Raw genomic sequence first — 18,133 nt, 5'->3', positions numbered from 1 at the left:
TCTGTCTGTGTCTGTGTGGTAGCAGGGATTAAATCTAGTGTCTTGTATATACTTTATCACTGAATTATGTCCTCAGTTCTTAGAAAAAAAAATTTTTTTTTAATTTTTAGATAAAGTCTCCCTGAGTACTTTACATTGGCTTTGAACTCACTCTGCTGTCCAAGCTGTCCTTGCCTTTTGTGATCCTCTGCAGTAACTGGAATTATAGGCCTGGATCACCAGACCCAATATAAAATCCCCAGATGATAGAGGAAAAAAAAAGTGGAAGCCAGGCACGGTGACCTATGCCTTTAACTTCATCACCAGCTGGGTGACAGAAGTATAAAATAGGGTCAGAGCCTGGAGAAAGGAGGAGAAGAAGACCCTGAATCTGTATCCATTTGACAAGTATTTACCAGGTACCACTATGGGGAAAGCGCTGTGCCTGCGGTGGTGAAGATGTTAGCCTTACCCTGAGGGACTTCCATGCCGAACCATACATAAAATTACACATGTACTGGGGCTAAGTGCTGGGTGACAGGGAGGGGACAAGTGTTGTGGATTTGGAAGAGTGCCTGCAAAAGGGGGCCCAAAGTGTGACCACCCCTTTCCTCTGTACGGGGACTGCCACCACCCTCACAGACATCCATGGTTCATTGCCCACTAGGCTCCTGCTTGCCCCAGCATCCTCTGCGCAGCCACGCAGAAGCCGGGTGCCCCTGGGAGCCTGGCTATCATGCCATCTCTTCTCCCCGTCTCCTTCCTTCTCTTCCTTACCTTAGTAGGAGGCAGGCCCCAGAAGCCCTTACTGGTGGAGGTAGAAGGTATGTCTATCTGTCTGTATGTCTGAGGGGAAGGAGCTACGGTTGAAAGCCGGAGTTCTGGGTTGAGTAACTGGCCTTCTTTGAGCCTCCATTTTCTTACTTGTAAACTTCTGGGAGGAGTCAGAAAGACCCTTAGAGCTTCCCATATGGTGAACTTCTGGGATCCTTTGATTTATGAGGAGGGAAGAGGGGCTGGGGCTCTCCGTTTCCTCTCCCCACAGAGGGAGGCAATGCTGTGCTGTCATGCCTCCGGGACCCCTCACCTGCCTCTTCTGAGAAGCTGGCCTGGTATCGAGGTAACCAATCAACACCCTTCCTGGAGCTGAACCCCGGGTCCCCTGGCCTGGGTCTGCATGTGGGGCCCCTGGGCATCTTGCTAGTGATTGTTAATGTCTCGGACCATATGGGAGGCTTCTACCTGTGCCAGAAGAGTTCCCCTTTCAAGGACATCTGGCAGCCTGCCTGGACAGTAAACGTGGAGGATAGTGGTGAGTGCCTGGCAGGGCTGGATTGTGGGGGTTGGTTGTAAAGAGGGGCTCTCCATGGACAGAGGAAGTTCTTCGGTCTGGTGGGACCACAGTGGCAAAGAAGGAGTTAGTTCTAGGCACCTAGTTCCTATGGCTTGGTAACTGCTCTGAGCTACTCTGTGTCTCTGTCTTGCTCCTCTGTTAGTCATAGTTGCTTTCACCCTGTATCTCTGGCTCTGCCCTTCTGGGCCTCTGTATCTCCCCCTTCTCCTGATCTGTGTCTCCTCTGGGGTCTCTTCCCAGGGGAGCTGTTCCGGTGGAATGTTTCAGACTTGGGGGAGCTGGACTGTGACCTAGGGAACAGAACCTCTGGGAGCCACAGGTCCACTTCTGGTTCCCAGCTATATGTGTGGGCTAAAGACCAACCTAATGTCTGGGGAACAAAGCCTGTGTGTGCCCCACGGAGGAGCAGTCTGAATCAGAGTCTAATCAACCAAGGTAAGAGGACAGTGCTGTGCGGATGCCGGGAGGTGGAGGGCAGTGCTGTGCGGATGCCGGGAGGTGGAGGCTTAAGGATAGGATGGTGCTGGGAACTTCGGTTGGGGGAGATGAGACCCCCCCTGGATTATATTTTCCTTACCTCTTCTCTTCCTGCCTTAGATCTCACTGTGACCCCTGGCTCCACACTTTGGCTGTCCTGTGGGGTACCCCCTGTCCCATTGGCCAAAGGCTCCATCTCCTGGGCCCAAGTGCATCCTAAGAGGCTTAACGTTTCATTACTGAGCCTAAGCCTTGGGGGAGAGCACCCAGTCAGAGAGATGTGGGTTTGGGGGTCTCTTCTGCTACTGCCCCAAGCCACAGCTTTAGATGAAGGTACCTATTATTGTCTCCAAGGAGGCCAGACCATCGAGATGCATGTGAAGGTCATTGCAAGGTCAGGTAGGGTTTCTTTCCATTCTGGGAATCTGTGTGGAGCTACTGGAAAAATGGTTAGGGATAGGGGTGTAGTTCTGTGATAGAATGTCTGCTTATCATGTATGAAGCTCTGTTTCCATCCCTAGAACTGTGTGTGTGTGTGTGTGTGTGTGTGTGTGTGTGTGTGTGTGTAGACAAACAGACAGACAGACAGACTGACTGACTGACTGACTGACTGACTGACTAGGACTGGTGGTGTACAGTTGTAACCCTAGAACTTGGGAGGCTGACACATGAGTACAAGTACCAAGCCAGACTTGGAATTGGCACCAGGACCAGCTTCAAGCCTCATCTCAAACTTTAATTTGTACACTGAATCCTAACTACAGCTCCTTGCATGTTGCTTCTGAGAACTTGTTTTTCTGGGTTTTCTCCTGTGAGCTTTGCTGCCTTCTTCCTCCACCACCGCTCCCAGTTGGAGCCCTGGGCCTTGTGCTCACTCCTATCCACACCCTCTTCTCGTTTGGCGTCCTTTACTCCCGTGGTTCCTAGGTTACCATGCCTTATACCTTCCCTGGGCTCTATACTCCCCATACCCAGTCATCTCCTGGGATTGCCGTTTCATGCCCCATGGACATCTCAGGTTTGATATATAAAGTCAAATCGACATCTTTCCCACAAATCCTCTTTGGGTGGCTTTGCACAAATGGAGCACTCAGAAGAATATATGTGGGTCTATTTGCCCAAGTGAGGACCCTGACTATCTTCCTCCTTCATCCATGGAATTCACCACAAGGTCTTGCCTATGGGTCTCCTTAATACAATACTACCAAGCTGTCCTGACCACAACCATTAAGTGCTACCTCAGCGTCCACTCCAAACTTGATCCCAACATGTGTTGGATCTCAACTCTAACTTGATAAACTCACCCTACATTTTGACCATGAGTATTCCTGAACTGCAGAATTAACCCTCTCCTACTCCTCACGTTGCTAGGACAATACCCATGCTTTCTATGTGGCTTGTCAGTGTCTCGTGCTCTGCGTCACAATCCTTGTCCTCCTGGCAACAACTGGTTCTTCCTTAGTGGAAGGGAGAAGAGTCCCCTGAAGAGATTAAGACTTTAAGTCTGTGTCTTGCTCTGGTCTCTCAGACGTATGTCCTTTGAGGGGGTTGAGGAGAAAGATGCATTGTGGGATACTTGTCTCAAAGCACTTTCCTCCTAGCAGTGTGGCTCTGGCTGTTGCGGACTGGTGGATGGATAGTCCCAGTTGTGACTTTAGTATATGTCAGCTTCTGCATGGTTTCTCTTGTGGCTTTTCTCTACTTTCGAAGAGGTAAGTCATGCCCCTGAGTTTCCCCAAATTCTACCCCATCTTTCTCAGAATAAACCCACACTGGCCAACTTGACACATCCCACAGTCTCATCTCTCCTTTACTGTCGTTCATACTTCCCGGGGCCCCTGGTATTTACACAACCATCCCCTCTATTGACCTAAGTGACCTCTCCTGTGTCCCCCAAATTCACCTCCTGCCTGCCAATTCCTCTCCTGATCCATCTCTTTAAATCCCACCAGCCTTTATTCTGAAGAGGAAAAGAAAGCGAATGACCGACCCCGCTAGGAGGTAAAGTAGCAGGTGCCCTTTTGCTGCAAGCTTTACACTTTCCTCTGTCACGTGAGCCTTGGTGCCATCTCTATTGGTTGAAATACTGCCCAAGTTCAGAGGCCACCTTCAAAATCACCTTCCTTGGCATGGTCCCAAACTCATCGGGTAGGCATCCCTACACAGTTAACTTCCAGAATAGACTGGAACTGGGACTCCCTACATGGTTCAGCCATAAGGTACACCAACCCTTTCTCCCTCCAGATTCTTCAAAGTGACGCCTCCCTCAGGAAACGGGACCCAGAACCAGTATGGGAATGTGCTTTCCCTTCCTACATCCACCTCCGGCCAGGGTGAGGGACCACCCGCCTCAGGAGGCTTTCAGCTCACCCCCCCCACCCCCACCCCGCGCGCCCCGGCACTAGCCAGCTATATGTTGTCCTCATTTCTCCAATCTTCTCAGAGCAGAACCTTCCCGAGAGCAGAGCCCAGGGCCAAATCTCATCAGATCAGTCAAGTCCAGTCCCTGGACCTTGGTCAGAGCCAGCATTGTCCTAGAATTTGAGGCCAAGGCCCAGATTTCGATCCCTTCCCCATGGCTCAAGGCCAGTTACACAGGCACACAGAGGATTTCTGCAGAGGCTAACACATTGTCTCCTCCCCCTCTGATCTTAAATCTCTCTTAAATCCATCTTAAATCTTAAATCTTTCTTTTCATCAGCCCATGCTCAGCGTTGGGCTGCTAGCCTAGGGAGTGGCCCTGGGTCCTATGGAAATCCACGCATTGAAGTCCAGGATGTTGGAGCTCAGAGCCATGAAACAGGTCAGATTAAAGGGGCGTTCCTCACCTTGAGAGTGTCAGAGCAGCCTGTGGTGGGATTTGTGGACTTGGGTAGAGGAGGAAAGATGTCAAGATGTCGCTCAGTTCTCCACACTGGTCCCAAACTCAGGACTGGAAGAAGAAGGGGAGGCCTATGAAGAGCCAGACAGTGAGGAGGGCTCTGAATTCTATGAGAACGACTCCAATCTTGGGCAGGACCAGCTATCCCAGGGTGAGGCCCCACTCTCCCTGGTCCCGACACTTCCCCAACTGTGGGCTGCTGACCTTTGCTAAAGATGGTCCTTTTTCTCTACCAGATGGGAGTGGCTATGAGAATCCTGAGGATGAGCCCATAGGGCGAGAGGAGGAAGACTCCTTCTCCAATGGTAATGTGGGGTCCTTGTGTGGCTGGTGGCTAGGAAAGCATGCTAGGAGCTGCAGACCTCCTACTGCCTGAGCAACTCCTGGGCTCTTTCTTCCACAGCTGAATCTTATGAAAATGCAGATGAGGAGCTGGCCCAACCGGTCGGCAGGATGATGGGTGTGTATCTGAGTGAGCGAGGGCTGTCACTCTTGGAAGAGGCTGAAGACCAGGAGAAAAAGTGACATCTTTGTCTCTCTTCTTGTTCCAGACTTCCTGAGCCCCCATGGGTCTGCATGGGACCCCAGCCGGGAAGCATCTTCGCTTGGTGAGAGTACTTAGGACATCCTTCTTTGGTCAATTTCAGCTGATATAAACTCAGCTCTGACTTCCAAGCCCAAGCTTAGCCCTCGTCTTAACCTGATTCCTGACTCCACCCTCTATCCTGTTTCTCAGGGTTTCTACCATCTCTAACCTTCAAGACCAATCTTGATCCAAATGAACCTGACATGTCTAGAATTCCAACTTGTGGAAGACTAAGGCAGGAAGACAGTCATGGGCTTGAGGCTAGCCTGGGGTACTTTGTGAATTCCAGGCCACCCTAGGCTGAATGAAACTTTGTAACAAAAACATAACAAAAAAATACTCAGCCAGCCAACTGAAAAATTGACCCCAACATCTTCTCCCCTGGAGTTTGACCTTTACCTCACCCCAGTCTAATGCAGATTTCAACCTTGACCCCAGCTGTCCGTATCATTTGCTAGGACCTTGATTTTGACTCCTCCCAATTCTGTGTTTGACCCTTCCTTTGGCCTTGACCATCTTACAACTGAGTAAGATCTTGATGCTGACAAATCAATCCTAGTTTGATATTGGGAGCTTCTACTTCTTGCCTAGCTCCTCTCTCATGGGTAGGCAGCACTTCCCTTCCCCCAAGCCCCAGCAGCATGTCTAGGTTTCTCATTTTCCATCCCGTGCTTAAGCAGGGTCCCAGTCCTATGAAGATATGAGGGGGATCCTGTATGCAGCTCCTCAGCTCCATTCAACGCGGTCTGGTCCCAGTCATGAGGAAGGTGGGTGTCTCTGCACTGTTCTTAGTTGTCCTCTGAACACACCCCGTCTCCAGAGCCTGCTTCTCATCCTATTTACACTTCTTTTCCTGGTCTTATCCAGATGCAGACTCTTACGAAAACATGGATAAGTCTGATGACCAAGAACCAGCATGGGGAGGAGAGGGACACAAGGGGGCTTGGGGTACCACATGACTCCCAAGTGACTAGGTGAGCTGGATACTGCCCCTGGGAGAGGGGAGGAAGAGGGAGATAAACAAGGATGGTAATGCAGCTCTGGCTCCCGGGGAGAGAAAGGGTTTCCTGGGTCCCGTGAACGGGGCCTAGACTTCTTCCCATACTTGTTTGTTTGTTTGTTTGTTTGTTTATGTAGCCTGGACTTCCTTAGATCTCAAGAACCACATCTGACTCTGAAATCTGGAGATCCCAAGCAGATGGTGTCAGTCAGTCCTAAACAAGTCAATCACCTTGTTTAGGATGTGCGTATGCAGACACACACACTCACACGCATACATAAGCAAAGCTTCCTTCTAACCCTTTTTGCTTTCCCCAAATAAACTCAATTAGCCACTCAACTTCTCTGAAGCAAGCCCTTGTGTGGGAGAAGAAGGAACGATGGGGCTGAATCCAGCCCTGAATCACCCACAGGAAGAAGAGCTGAGGTCTGAGTACATCCTGGTCCTAGCCTTCCCGTGGCCTGGCATTTAGCCACTAACATCCAATGATGCAAATATGTTCAGCCACTACTCCACAGTGTCGCACAAGGAAGGGACAGTGATGGGACTGGCAGTCTGTTTGGTTGGAACTCCTTCTCACCCCTGCACAAACTGGGAAACCCTGTCTGCCCTTCTCTTCACCCTGCCTGCTTCAGGCTAACAGGTCCCCCTCACTTCCTCCGGCAACCCACCTCAGTGCCTATCCAGGGTTCACCTTCTGTGGACACCATCCCGGCTCTGAGCTTAGTATCATCACCCCTTGTCTAAGACCTATAAAACCCCCTTACCTTAGTCCAGGTGTGCCATTTCCCTGCCCCCTCCCCTGTCCTTGGGAACCCGTGAATCTACTCAAGAGCTGCTCTCAATAAATATGCCTTTATACTTCTCAATTGGCTTGAATTGGCTTATTTCTTTGGCAAAGAAAACCTATTATCTTGGTGCTGAAAACCTGGGAGGAATTGAGCCTAAAGCCCTGTGTGCTGGGCCCGTGGCCTTGTGGGGACCGTTCTTCTCCCCTTCTCTCTTTCTCCCCCGACCCCTGCCTGCCATGTCCCTAAACTCTTGTAAGATGATTCTTTTCACATTCTTTTCTGGTCATGCCCATCTGCTCAATGCCTTCACTTGGCTGTGATATCCTCAGCTGCTTTGGGGACACCCTCCTTCCCCTGGCTCCCATAATCTCTCCTGACTCTCATCTTATTCTTTCTCTGGTTGCCTCACAGATCACTACCTGAGACTGTCCTGTCCTTACCCTACTGAATTCTGTCGACCCTCAAGTCGGGATATTTCAATCCTGGTGATTACTGCTCACCACCAGATGGTCCTAGTGTACTTCAAGGACCCCTCTTCCTTCCCTTCCAGATCCTAGTTTCCCATTTCTGAGAAAGTCACCACAGTCTCAAGCCCATCATTAACCACCTCCTGTTTTAGGGACTTCTAATGCAACACTCCCATTCTCCCAGTGAATAAGCCTACCACTTAGTACAGAACCTCCACCTCATTAAGGAGACAGTAACCCCAACCTACCCATGGTTACCAACCCCTACCCCCTCCTTTCTAACATTCCTCCTACCATTTTCCCACTTACTGTCCTAGACCTAAAAGATGCCTTCTTACTGTCTCCTACATCCTTGTCTTGGTTAGGGGTTTTACTGCTGTTGAACAGATACCATGATCAAGGCAACTCTTATAAGGACAACATTTAATTGGGGCTGGCTTCCAGGTTCAGAGATTCAGCTCATTAGCATCAAGGCAGGAACACGGCAGCATCCAGGCAGGCATGGTGCAGGAGGAGGTGAGAATTCTACGACTTCATTTGAAAACTGTTAGTAGAATATTGGCTTCCAAGCAGCTAAGATGAAAGTCTTAAAGCTCATGCCCACAGTGGCACACCTGTTCCAACAAGGCCACACCTCCAAATAGTGCCACTCCCTAAACCAAGCATATTCAAACCATGACAACCCTCCTTTCTAACTTTCCTCCTACAACTTCCCATTTATTGTCCCCATTGCTCTCACCCATCTCTCATCCATCCCAGTCTCCTACAAACCTCAGCCCTTGATCTCCTGTACAAAGACCGTTTCTCCTCAATCATCATCCCCCAGCCCAAACTGCCCCCTTGGCTGGCCACTTACCTATGCTTCCTTCTCCACTGGCACTCTGACAACTATCTCCTTACCCCCATGTCTAGCTGCTGCTGACCCTCTCCCCTTTTTCCTGGGGGACCAGGTACTTTTCAAACAATTATCTCCTAAGTCTTTAGAGCCCTGGTGGATGGGACCCTACATTGTGAGCCTCAACACCCTCTTGGCCACCAAACTCTTGGAAATCAGTGTTGGTACCATCTATCTAGGTTCCAAAGGGCTCCAGCCCAAGATGGATGGTCCATCTAGAGCTGGACACACTACTCTCAGGTCTGGATGGCCTGGCGTGGCTGCATTCACATTCAGCAGGTTCACCTTTGTCTCCTTCTCTTTCTGGGTCTTGTTTTTTTCTCTGTTGCACCTGCCACACAGTGACATTGTGGGCCAGGCTGACTGTTCCTCTGTGGGATGCCAAATGTTCTCTCTATCCTGGTACTCCCCCCCCCTTTAAGCGTATAGATTCTGTTACCTCATGCTTTGCTTTACCTATGGTAAGTTGGACAAAGCCTGTCACCCCCAATGGGTCAAAGAAAATGAGGGTTGCTGAGGGGCTATTGTTAAAAAAAAAAAGCCTCCTAAAATGGTGCAGATAAAAATTCTGTGGTCAACAGGATCAAGAATGGGCCACAAGCTGGGCGGTCGTGGTGCATGCCTTTAATCCCAGCACTTAGGAGGCAGAGACAGGAGGATTTCTGAGTTCGAGGCCAGCCTGGTCTACAGAGTGAGTTCCAGGGCTACACAGAGAAACCCTGTCTCGAAAAACCAAAAAAAAAAAAAAAAAAAAAAAAAAGAAAAGAAAAAGAAAAGAATGGGCCACAAAGCTAGTTTGTTCTTTCCCAGTACAACACAACACACCCTAGATCTTTGTGATGACTGGTGGCTCAGAGAGTAATAAGCAAGGCCTAGCAAAGTGAAATGTCCCCATATCCATGTGAATAAACAGAAATCTGGGGAGCCTACATCCAGACCCTGCCCTCTGTCCTCCAGAGCTTGGCAAACCTCATCAAGACCACACAGCAGCAGGAGAAGTTCCTCAAATCACACCTGGGAGACTCCTCAATCTCAGGTTAAAAACTAAGGAAAAAGAGCCTTTCTCCTGGCTGGGCCTCATCCAAGAGGAAGCAACCCTACTTAACCTCACTAAAATCTCCAACCTTAGCAAACGTTTTTTCCGTGCTGCTTTGGGCCGCCCCCTTTGACCACAGTGTTCTTACTTAGTCTGTTCATGATGTCAGGGACTGACCCCTAACCACAGATAACTACTATACAACATGTGCCCCTCTTCCCGGACTCTCTTGGACACTGATTCCCTTTCTGCTACACAGTACCCCGCTCCCTTTGTAATGCTACTCACACAACTTTGATGTCTGCCTGGTTGCCCCCAGTAAGGTTCTTCTGGTGCAATGACTCTATATCAAAAAAAAAAAAACATATTCCCTGGTGATCCCTCCTCTCTATGTATTCTGGTGATGTTTTATGGGAAGGCTGAAGTGGCCATGTTCTCCTCTCCTCTTGACTCCTCCCAGATTCTGGCACTCTTTTCTCAGACTTGCCCCATGGTCCCAACTGTAGCACTGGCAGGGATTCCTATGATGGTTTCAACAGAGCAACTGGTTTAAATGTAGGCACCATGGGATACTCGGTGTTGGGATCAAAGCGGTGTGTGACCGTCTCTAAAGGTTCATCAACAACTCAGCAGCGTCACTGGCCTCCCTCCAGCGTCTGATCACTTCAGTGGTTCTGATGGCCATGCAGAACTGGAGAGTATTGGACTTCCTCACGGCAGACAAGGAAGGCACCTGCATGTTCTCAGGAGAAGAGTGCTGCTCCCATATCAGTGAGTCTGGCCTGCTGGAAACTAATATGGAGTCACTCCACGAATTGTCTGAAGAAGGTCACCAGTAAAACCAGGGCACATCTCCATTCCAGCCTTTCTGGCAGTCTTCATTCTTCAAGGCTGAAGGTAATAGCCTATCTATTTTTTCTCCTAACACCTTGCCTCCTCTAATTTCTCAAGGAATGGATTCCCAAAGTTTCTTGAGCAGTGGTCAACCAAATGCTTCTGTAGCCAGACCTCTTGCTGAGCATCCGAGCCTGAGCCTACCAACTCCCGAGTCTCCCACCCTCTTCGGCAAGAAGTAACCAGATCTGAAGCAATGATTCTATACCTAAATAGGTTGGGATGTTTAGTTGGAACCCCTGGATCACTACTTCACAAGCTGGGAAATCCCATTTGTGCAACACCACCTTCTCCTTCTCCTTCTCCTTCTCCTCCTCCTCCTCCTCCTCCTCCTCCTCCTTCTCCTTCTCCTTCTTCTTCCCAACACCACCTGCCCAGAGTAAACTCTGGGCTAACATGTCATCATCACTCCTCAAACTTAAGAGTTCAGCTTTTGACCATATACGGGCACCATTCCTGCTCTGAGGCTACATGTCATTATCTCTCACCTAAGACCTATAGAAACCCCCTTACCTTAGCCTGGGTGCGCAATTTCCCTGGTCCCATTCCTTGGGACTGGAGAACCCACTTGAGAGCTGCCCCCAGTAAACCTGCCTTTATACTTTTATTTTGCTGGCAGAGAAAACCTATCACAGTCTAGTTAGAAAACATTATCTAGGGCTGGAGAGATAACTCAGCAGTTAAGAGCACTGACTGCTCTTCCAGAAGTCCTGAGTTCAATTCCCAGCAACCACATGGTGGCTCACAACCATTTGTAGTGGGATTTGATGGCTTCTTCTGGTGTGTCTGAAGACAGCAACAGTATACTCATATATAATAAATAAATAAATCTTTTTTTTTTTAAAGGAAGCCGGGCGGTGGTGGCGCACACCTTTAATCCCAGCACTTGAGAGGCAGGGGCAGGCGGATTTCTGAGTTCGAGGCCAGCCTGGTCTACAGAGTGAGTTCCAGGACAGCCAGGACTGCACAGAGAAATCCTGTCTCGAAAAACCAAAAAAAAAAAAAAAAAAAAAAAGGAAAAGAAAACATCTACCATCACTAAGGATTTATTGCCTTCTCTATTCCAAACATTAACATGTATGAGGCATTTCATTGGTATAGTAAGGCACAAACTTTTTGAGTATGCCAATATTTATCAAAGTAAATTTATATATAAAATTGAAATGTGTATCTGTTGTGTGTATGTGTGTGTATGACTTTTTGAGATTAAGTTTTGATCTGTATCTTACTTAGGATTTCTATGATAAACCACCATGACTGAAAGCAGCTTGGGGAAGAAATGGTTTGTTTCATCTTAACGGCTTGTAGTCTATCATCCAGGCAAGTCAGGGCAGGATTTGGAGGTGGGAATTGATGCATAGGTCATAGAGGAATGCTGCTTACTGGCTTGCTCTTCATGACTTGCTTACCTTGCTTTCTTATATCATCCAGAATCACCTGCCCAGGGATAGCACTGCTGACATTGGACTGGGCCCTCTCACAGTCGTTAATCCAGAAAATGCTCCCACAGACCTACCCTATAGGCCAGTCTGAAGGAGGTGTCCTCTCAATTGAGAATCCTCTTCCTAAATGACTCTATCTTGTGTCAAGTTGACAAAAAACTAACCAGCACACTATGTGTCTATCCCAATCTTAAACTTATGGTCTGGCTGAAGTGACCCCTGCATCATGAATAGCTGGAACTATTGAATGCTACTGTCTTTGTACTTTTTCTTGTTGGTACTCAAACCAGACCTAGGGTCTCACACATGCTACTGAGAACACTGTGCTAAGCAAACTTCATGAAATATATGTTTGCTTCTCACTTGTATCTCCTGGTGTTGGATGTCTAGAATTCTTAGCCTTTCTGAAGTGGTGTGTGTGTATGTGCATGCGTGCATGCATTTGCATGTGTGCATGCCTGTGCACACCAGTAAGTTGACTGATGGCTGGCAGCGCTGAGGTAGCTTCATGATGGAATGGTAGCCAGAGAGATGAAGTGGGATTAGAGGGTTGGGAATCTCAGCTTATTCCACCTCTAGAAAGGCGAGGAGACCTGAAAGGTTAAGTCGATGGCCATTGAAGCAATTAATACTGCCTATGTATAAATCTGGAGGGATGAAGCAAGAGGATCATAAGTTCCAGGCCAGCTTGGACTATGGAAACAAAAACAGAAAAGAGAGGACGGGTTTGGAGGACTCCTGGGCAGCTCAACACATGGATGCTTTTGGAAAGCCTCCGAAGGGGCTTGTAGAAGCCCTGGTTTGTACCAGTTTCTCAAAAGCACAGGTGTAGTGCACTACAGATAGCCTTAGGATTTACCAGGCTAAGGCAGGACAGTGGAGGTGGGTTGTATTTAAGGCCTGCTGGTCTCAGTACAAAAACAAACACTAAACAGCACAAGTGGAACAGCCTTGGGTCTGCAGCAGAGGCCAGCCTTGGGACTACTACCCCGTCCTGTGGGATCTGACGTCTATGGGTAGACGTTGTCAGTACTCAACTAGATCAAAGGCTGTCACCTGGTGTCACTGATAAAGCTAGTTATTTGTCTGTGGGGAGAAATCCCTCTATCTTTTTGGGATCATATAGATCTGTGTTGATTGTTGCTCAGTGAGAGTGTAGGAGAAGAATTTGAATATATTGTTCCTGCATTACCAGATTCGGATTATTATTTCATTCCCTTCACAAAATCTCTCTAAGTATACTAATATGACAACTTCATGGCTGAAGAGATTGAGGCAGGCAGAGAAGATCAATAACATGCCAAGACTTGTCTAGTTATTAGGTGGTGAGGCTGATCGAGCTAGTTCTCAGTTCACATTCAACTTTGATGATCTCCCTTCTGGTTCTTTATCTGTGTGCTTTGTGGTGCTGGAGATTACATGTTGGGCTCTGGGTACGCTTGGCCTGTGCTCTATCACCGACCTATAGCCTTCTCTCCTGACACAGTACTGTGGAAGGAAAACTGACCATCAGAGAAGCTAAGTGACACACCTACAGTCATACCACTCAAGTCTGAGTGTGTAGTCACTTGGTTAAGTGGAGGCTTACCTTTACACGAACCATGCCTGCAAAGCCTTTCTGAGCAAGTATGTAGCCCTGGAAACTGTCATGAGCAAGCACCATGGCACCATTTTGTGAAATAGCATTGGTCCCTGATTCCTCCCTGTCACGGGTGTCCCTAGCTCCAGTGACCTTCTGGAACTCAGACTGGCATCTGAAGTCTAGTCTTTCTTTTTTTAAAGAAGTTTCATTATTTTATGTGTGTGGGTGGTTTGTCTGCATGTATGTCTGTGCACCACATACTTGCCTGGTACCTAAGGAGGCCAGAAGAGGATGTTGAATCCTTTGGGTCTGGACTTACAGGTAGTTGTGAGCCGCCACATAGTTGTTGATGTCTGTAACCCATGTTACCACCAAAGGCCATGTGGATGTTCGTGTCTGTACTGCACCTGAAGCCATGTTGATGTCTTGACTCGTGCTGTCTTGGAGGAGTCCATGTTGATCTCCTTGGCCTGTGCCACTGAGGATTATGATAGTGTCTGTGGCCTGTGCTATGGTAGAGGGTTGTGTTGAAGTCCGTAATCTGTACTGTCACCAGAGACCATGCTGAAGTCTGTGGCACATGTTGACACTGGGGGCCATGTGGATGTCTGTGGTCTATGCTGTCACCAGAAACCATGTGTAAGTCCATGATGAGTGTTCCTCCTGACTGTAAAGGGCAAGCAAGGAAGCTACTTCTACCGTGATGTGAATGACTGCATGCTCACAGTTGTTTTCTTTTCTTTCTTTCTTTCTTTTTTTAAAGATTTATTTATTTAAAGTATGTGAGTAAGCTGTTGCTCCCTTCAGACGTACCAGAAGAGGGCCTCAGATCCCATTACAGATGGTTGTGAGCCACCATGTGGTTGCTGGGAATTGAACTCAGGATCTCTGGAAGAGCAGTCAGTGCTCTTAACCGCTGAGCCATCTCTCCAGCCCGATGTTTTCTTTTCTTTTTAATTTATTTAACCTTATTTTATGTGCATTGGTATGAGGGCATCAGAACCCTTGGAACTGGAATTACAAACAGTTGTGAACTGCCACGTGGGTCCTTTGGAAGGACAGGGCCTTTAACAGCTGAGCCATTTCTCCAGCACTCTGACTCACAGTTGAGAAGGAGAGACACAGACCGCTTAGGTGATAACCCCTTCCCCCTCCCACAAAATAACAGCTTAGACAGGAAACCATCAAAGAGAACTCTTAGAAATTGTAATAAGGATGCTAAAGTATAGCTCTCCACAACTGATGGCTAATGGTTGGAGTATGGGTGGGGAAAAACTAAGTTTTTTAAAAGGGGTTGGCCACTGGAAGTTTGACCATACTGCAGTGAGGATATAAACAAGACAAATCAAACTTGTGTTTTTTTTTTTTTCTTTTCCTTCATTTTTTTGGTGGGGTGGGTGGCATACCAGTTTCCTCTGTAGCTCAGGATAATATATAAATTTTAATCATTAGCCCCCAATCACTTCTTTTTTAAAGGTTCCTTTTGTTGCTGTTTGAAACAGGATCTCTCTGGGTAACTGTTGCTGGCCAGTGGCCACAGTCAACTGGGTTCACCTGAAAGAGAGGCTGGAATGGAAGAAGGGACAGGAGGGTGGGAAGAGATAAAGCCAGGACAAAGGTCTCTGATCGAGGCTCAATGCTTTAATGTTCATCTTTCAATTTGAAGAGGAAGCCCCACCTCCACCACCGAACCCCTTCTTGCTTCTGCCCAGTGTGGGTGAGGGGAATCCATCCTTAAAGCAGGCCAAGGTGTCTCAAGGCAAGCTCAACAGGTGGCCTATTCGTCTCAGCTCCTGTAGCAGCAGATCCTGGGTCTGCCAAGGTGGTTAACATCTGAGTCCTATTGTTTTGGTCTGCTGTGGTAAAGGTTTCTCAGGCCTGCTCAAGGCTGGGGGAAGGGCACAGGTAACCTTGGCTGTCCTGTAACTTACTATGTAGGCCAGGCTGCCCTTGAACTCATAGAGATCGGCAGGCCTCTGCCTCCCAAGTGCTGAACTAAAAAGCGTGCACCACCTGGCTTGGGACCCACTGCTTTCTTGGATAACTGTCATGCATGAGGACGTAATTAAAATATATTTTTCCTTTGTTAATCTGTCAGCTCTTCTAGAGATTTTTATTTATCAAACTCTAAGACATAGAGGAAAGTTTTCCTTGTTAAAAAAAACAAACAAATGCCGGGTGGTGGTGGCGCCCGCCTTTAATCCCAGCACTTGGGAGGCAGAGGCAGGCGGATTTCTGAGTTTGAGGCCAGCCTGGTTTACAGAGTGAGTTCCAGGACAGCCAGGGCTACACAGAGAAACCCTGTCTCGAAAAAAACAACCAACCAATCAAACAAACAAACATTTATTTAAGACTGGAGAGATAGCTCAGTGGTTAAGAGCCCTGACTGCTCTTCCAGAGGTCCTGAGTTCAATTCCCAGCAACCACATGGTGGTTCACAACTGTCTGTAATGGGATCTGATGCCCTCTTCTGGTGTGTCTGAAGACAGCTACAGTGTACTCATCTACATAAAATAAATAAATAAATCTTAAAAACAAAACGTTATCTATTTTTATCTTAGGTGTATGGGTGTTTTGCCTGCATGTTTATGTGTGCAGCACATGCATGCAGTGCCTGTGGAGGCAGGAAGAGAGCATCAGATCCCTCAGAATTCAAGTTACAAATGTTGTGAGCCTCCACCTCGATGCTGGAAATCCAACCCAGCAGGGGGCTTTGGACCAGGGCAGCTGGAGCTGAGATGTCAAATCTTTTAAGTTCAGACTCCATTTTAGAGAACCTGGCCTAAATTTGAACTCTGGTAAACTAACAGGCTGGTACCTAGCATTAGTTTCCAAGTTGCCCTCCGCACCCCCCCCAAAACTTGAGCCTAGCTCCAATCTCTAGGCTAATCTCCAACAAGACCAGTGTTTCCAGGTTACACCCTCAACAAGACCAGCATCTCCAGGTTATTCCCCCAACAAACCTGCACACCCAGGTTACAAGCCCATCCTCTGCCTAACGACCACCAATGCTGAGGGGAGCAGAAATTAAGTTTATGATATGACTCCCACCACCAGACAGTTATGTTAAAGGCCACAGTAGCTTTCCAATTAGATGCTTGCACACATACTCCCTGCTTGCTGCTTACTATAAAGCCTTGCCCCATAGACATTTGTGGCTCCTCCACCACCAAAACCATCCTGTGTGATGGCAGTGCGGTGAGAGGGTGGGGGTGGGAGTGCTGTGCTACCTCGAATAGAACAAAGACCCTGCTGTGAATTGCATCAGATTGGCTCCTGTCTGGTTTTGGGGGGGATCACTAACATTTCCCTGGCACAACAGAGCTATATAGTCAGACTCTTGTCTAAATAAAAGGGAGCAGAGAAGGAGGAGGGATGGAGAGATGGTTCAGCGGTTAAGAACACTGGCTGTTCTTCCAGAGGTTTTGAGTTCAATTCCCAGCAACTACATGGTGGTTCAGAATCCTCTATAATTGGATCTGATGCTATCTTCTATCATGCATGCACACAGGCAGATAGAGGACTCATTTGCATAATTCGCATACATTTTTTTTTTAAAGGGAAAGGAGGACTGGGGTCACAGCTAAGAGGGCATTTGTCAACTTGACTGGGTCTGGAATCAAATGCAAGCCTCTGGGAACTGTGAGGGATCTTTTGAATCAGATTATTTGAGGTGGGAAGAGGAGCCCAAGTAAAAGGATGTGAGAGAAGGAAGCCCTAGTTTTGTCTGTTGCAAACACTCTGCTGGCAAGCTCATCCTCTCTGTTCCTGTGTCGTTGCTGTTCTGATACCATAGCCCTTACCTAGGCTTCTGAGGTACACTGAGGACATCCAGCAGCTCTCCAGAAACCTTCGAGGCCTTGGACCCCAGATTGGGACAGCCGAGACATCCAGCTTCACAGGCCGAGCAAGTACTGTTGGGTTACTTGGACCGTCTCGTGTAAGCCAAACAAATTAGTCTCACATATATATTCTGAAACCTTTTGAGAATATGATATTCTCTCCTGCTACCTTGGCAATAGACTTCATCCCATTAGTTCTGTTTCTCTGGAGAAGCTTGACTAACACACAGCAGGCATGAAGCCTTAGGTTTAACCTCTAGCCCTGCACAATAAAGAGTCAACAAGATGCCTCAGTGGTGAAGAGACTTGCTGCAGAGCCATTGTCCTGAGCACATTATGCTGGAAACGTGGTGTTTGTGTCTTTTCAGTGGTAGAATCTACTAACAATAAATTCACAAATGTCAGTGGTCTTAATGGCAGCAATTTGTCACGTAAAATCCACCTATTTAGTGATCCCACCAAGGTGAATGCGTGTTCATGACACAAGATACAATAAATTCTATCTCCCTGCACATATAAGATTTACAGAAACCTGAGTAGTCATAGACCTTGTAAATAGGTAGCCTTGGCAGACAATACCAACTTAGATAAGGACAAGTGAATCATAGGCAGAGTCACAGTGACCTGTCCCCTGAACCTTCACCCAGCCGATACCCCATTCTGAAAGATATCTGTACCCCCCTGAACACCCATGCTCCGGTGTCATCCCCTTCCCCACGTTCTGCCTTTTTGTGTTTATAACCCCTGTGTGAATAAGTAAAAATTACGATCTGATTAGAAAAAAAAAAAAGATACAGAGACTCAAGTTTTGCCAAGAAAATTTGGAAAGGTATTACCATTAAACATGCACATTCAAGACAAAAAAAAAAAAAAGATTTACAGAATAAACACAAAAGGCTGCATCAGA

At 47.7% G+C, this 18,133-nt stretch overlaps 1 protein-coding gene across 7 annotated transcripts; it reads left to right on the top strand.

The window, feature by feature from the left end:
* The first annotated feature begins 599 nt into the window (after nt 1-599).
* Cd19 (CD19 molecule) lies at nt 600-7,146 on the top strand. Of its 7 annotated transcripts, none has more exons than XM_028764267.1 (15): nt 600-803; nt 1,025-1,291; nt 1,574-1,768; nt 1,931-2,209; nt 3,412-3,522; nt 3,763-3,811; nt 4,055-4,143; nt 4,512-4,613; nt 4,741-4,842; nt 4,928-4,996; nt 5,095-5,151; nt 5,243-5,299; nt 5,955-6,044; nt 6,145-6,251; nt 6,415-7,146. In XM_028764267.1, exons 1-14 carry the CDS (start codon nt 716-718, stop codon nt 6,234-6,236), a joined length of 1,647 nt encoding a protein of 548 aa, XP_028620100.1. In that variant the 5' UTR covers nt 600-715; the 3' UTR covers nt 6,237-6,251; nt 6,415-7,146. The 7 variants fall into 7 exon arrangements, with proteins under 7 accessions (XP_028620100.1, XP_028620099.1, XP_028620104.1 ...); XM_028764270.1 differs by having other exon boundaries at nt 602-803; nt 5,958-6,044; XM_028764273.1 differs by having other exon boundaries at nt 603-803; nt 3,415-3,522; nt 5,958-6,044.
* The last annotated feature ends 10,987 nt before the right edge of the window (nt 7,147-18,133 follow it).

Source organism: Grammomys surdaster, unplaced genomic scaffold (assembly GCF_004785775.1).
Source record: "Grammomys surdaster isolate TR1022 unplaced genomic scaffold, NIH_TR_1.0 142, whole genome shotgun sequence".
Taxonomy (NCBI): Eukaryota; Metazoa; Chordata; class Mammalia; order Rodentia; family Muridae; genus Grammomys; species Grammomys surdaster.
This window is presented reverse-complemented; position numbering and strand designations above follow the sequence as displayed.

What these genes read in the sequence shown, in the direction of transcription:
- Cd19 (XM_028764267.1), top strand. Translation starts at nt 716, where the DNA reads ATGCCATCTCTTCTCCCCGTCTCCTTCCTTCTCTTCCTTACCTTAGTA. An exon ending in GAAGGTCATTGCAAGGTCAG is followed by an intron (nt 2,210 to 3,411) that starts GTAGGGTTTCTT and finishes CTTTCCTCCTAG; the next exon opens with CAGTGTGGCTCTGGCTGTTG. An exon ending in AGCTCAGAGCCATGAAACAG is followed by an intron (nt 4,614 to 4,740) that starts GTCAGATTAAAG and finishes TCCCAAACTCAG; the next exon opens with GACTGGAAGAAGAAGGGGAG.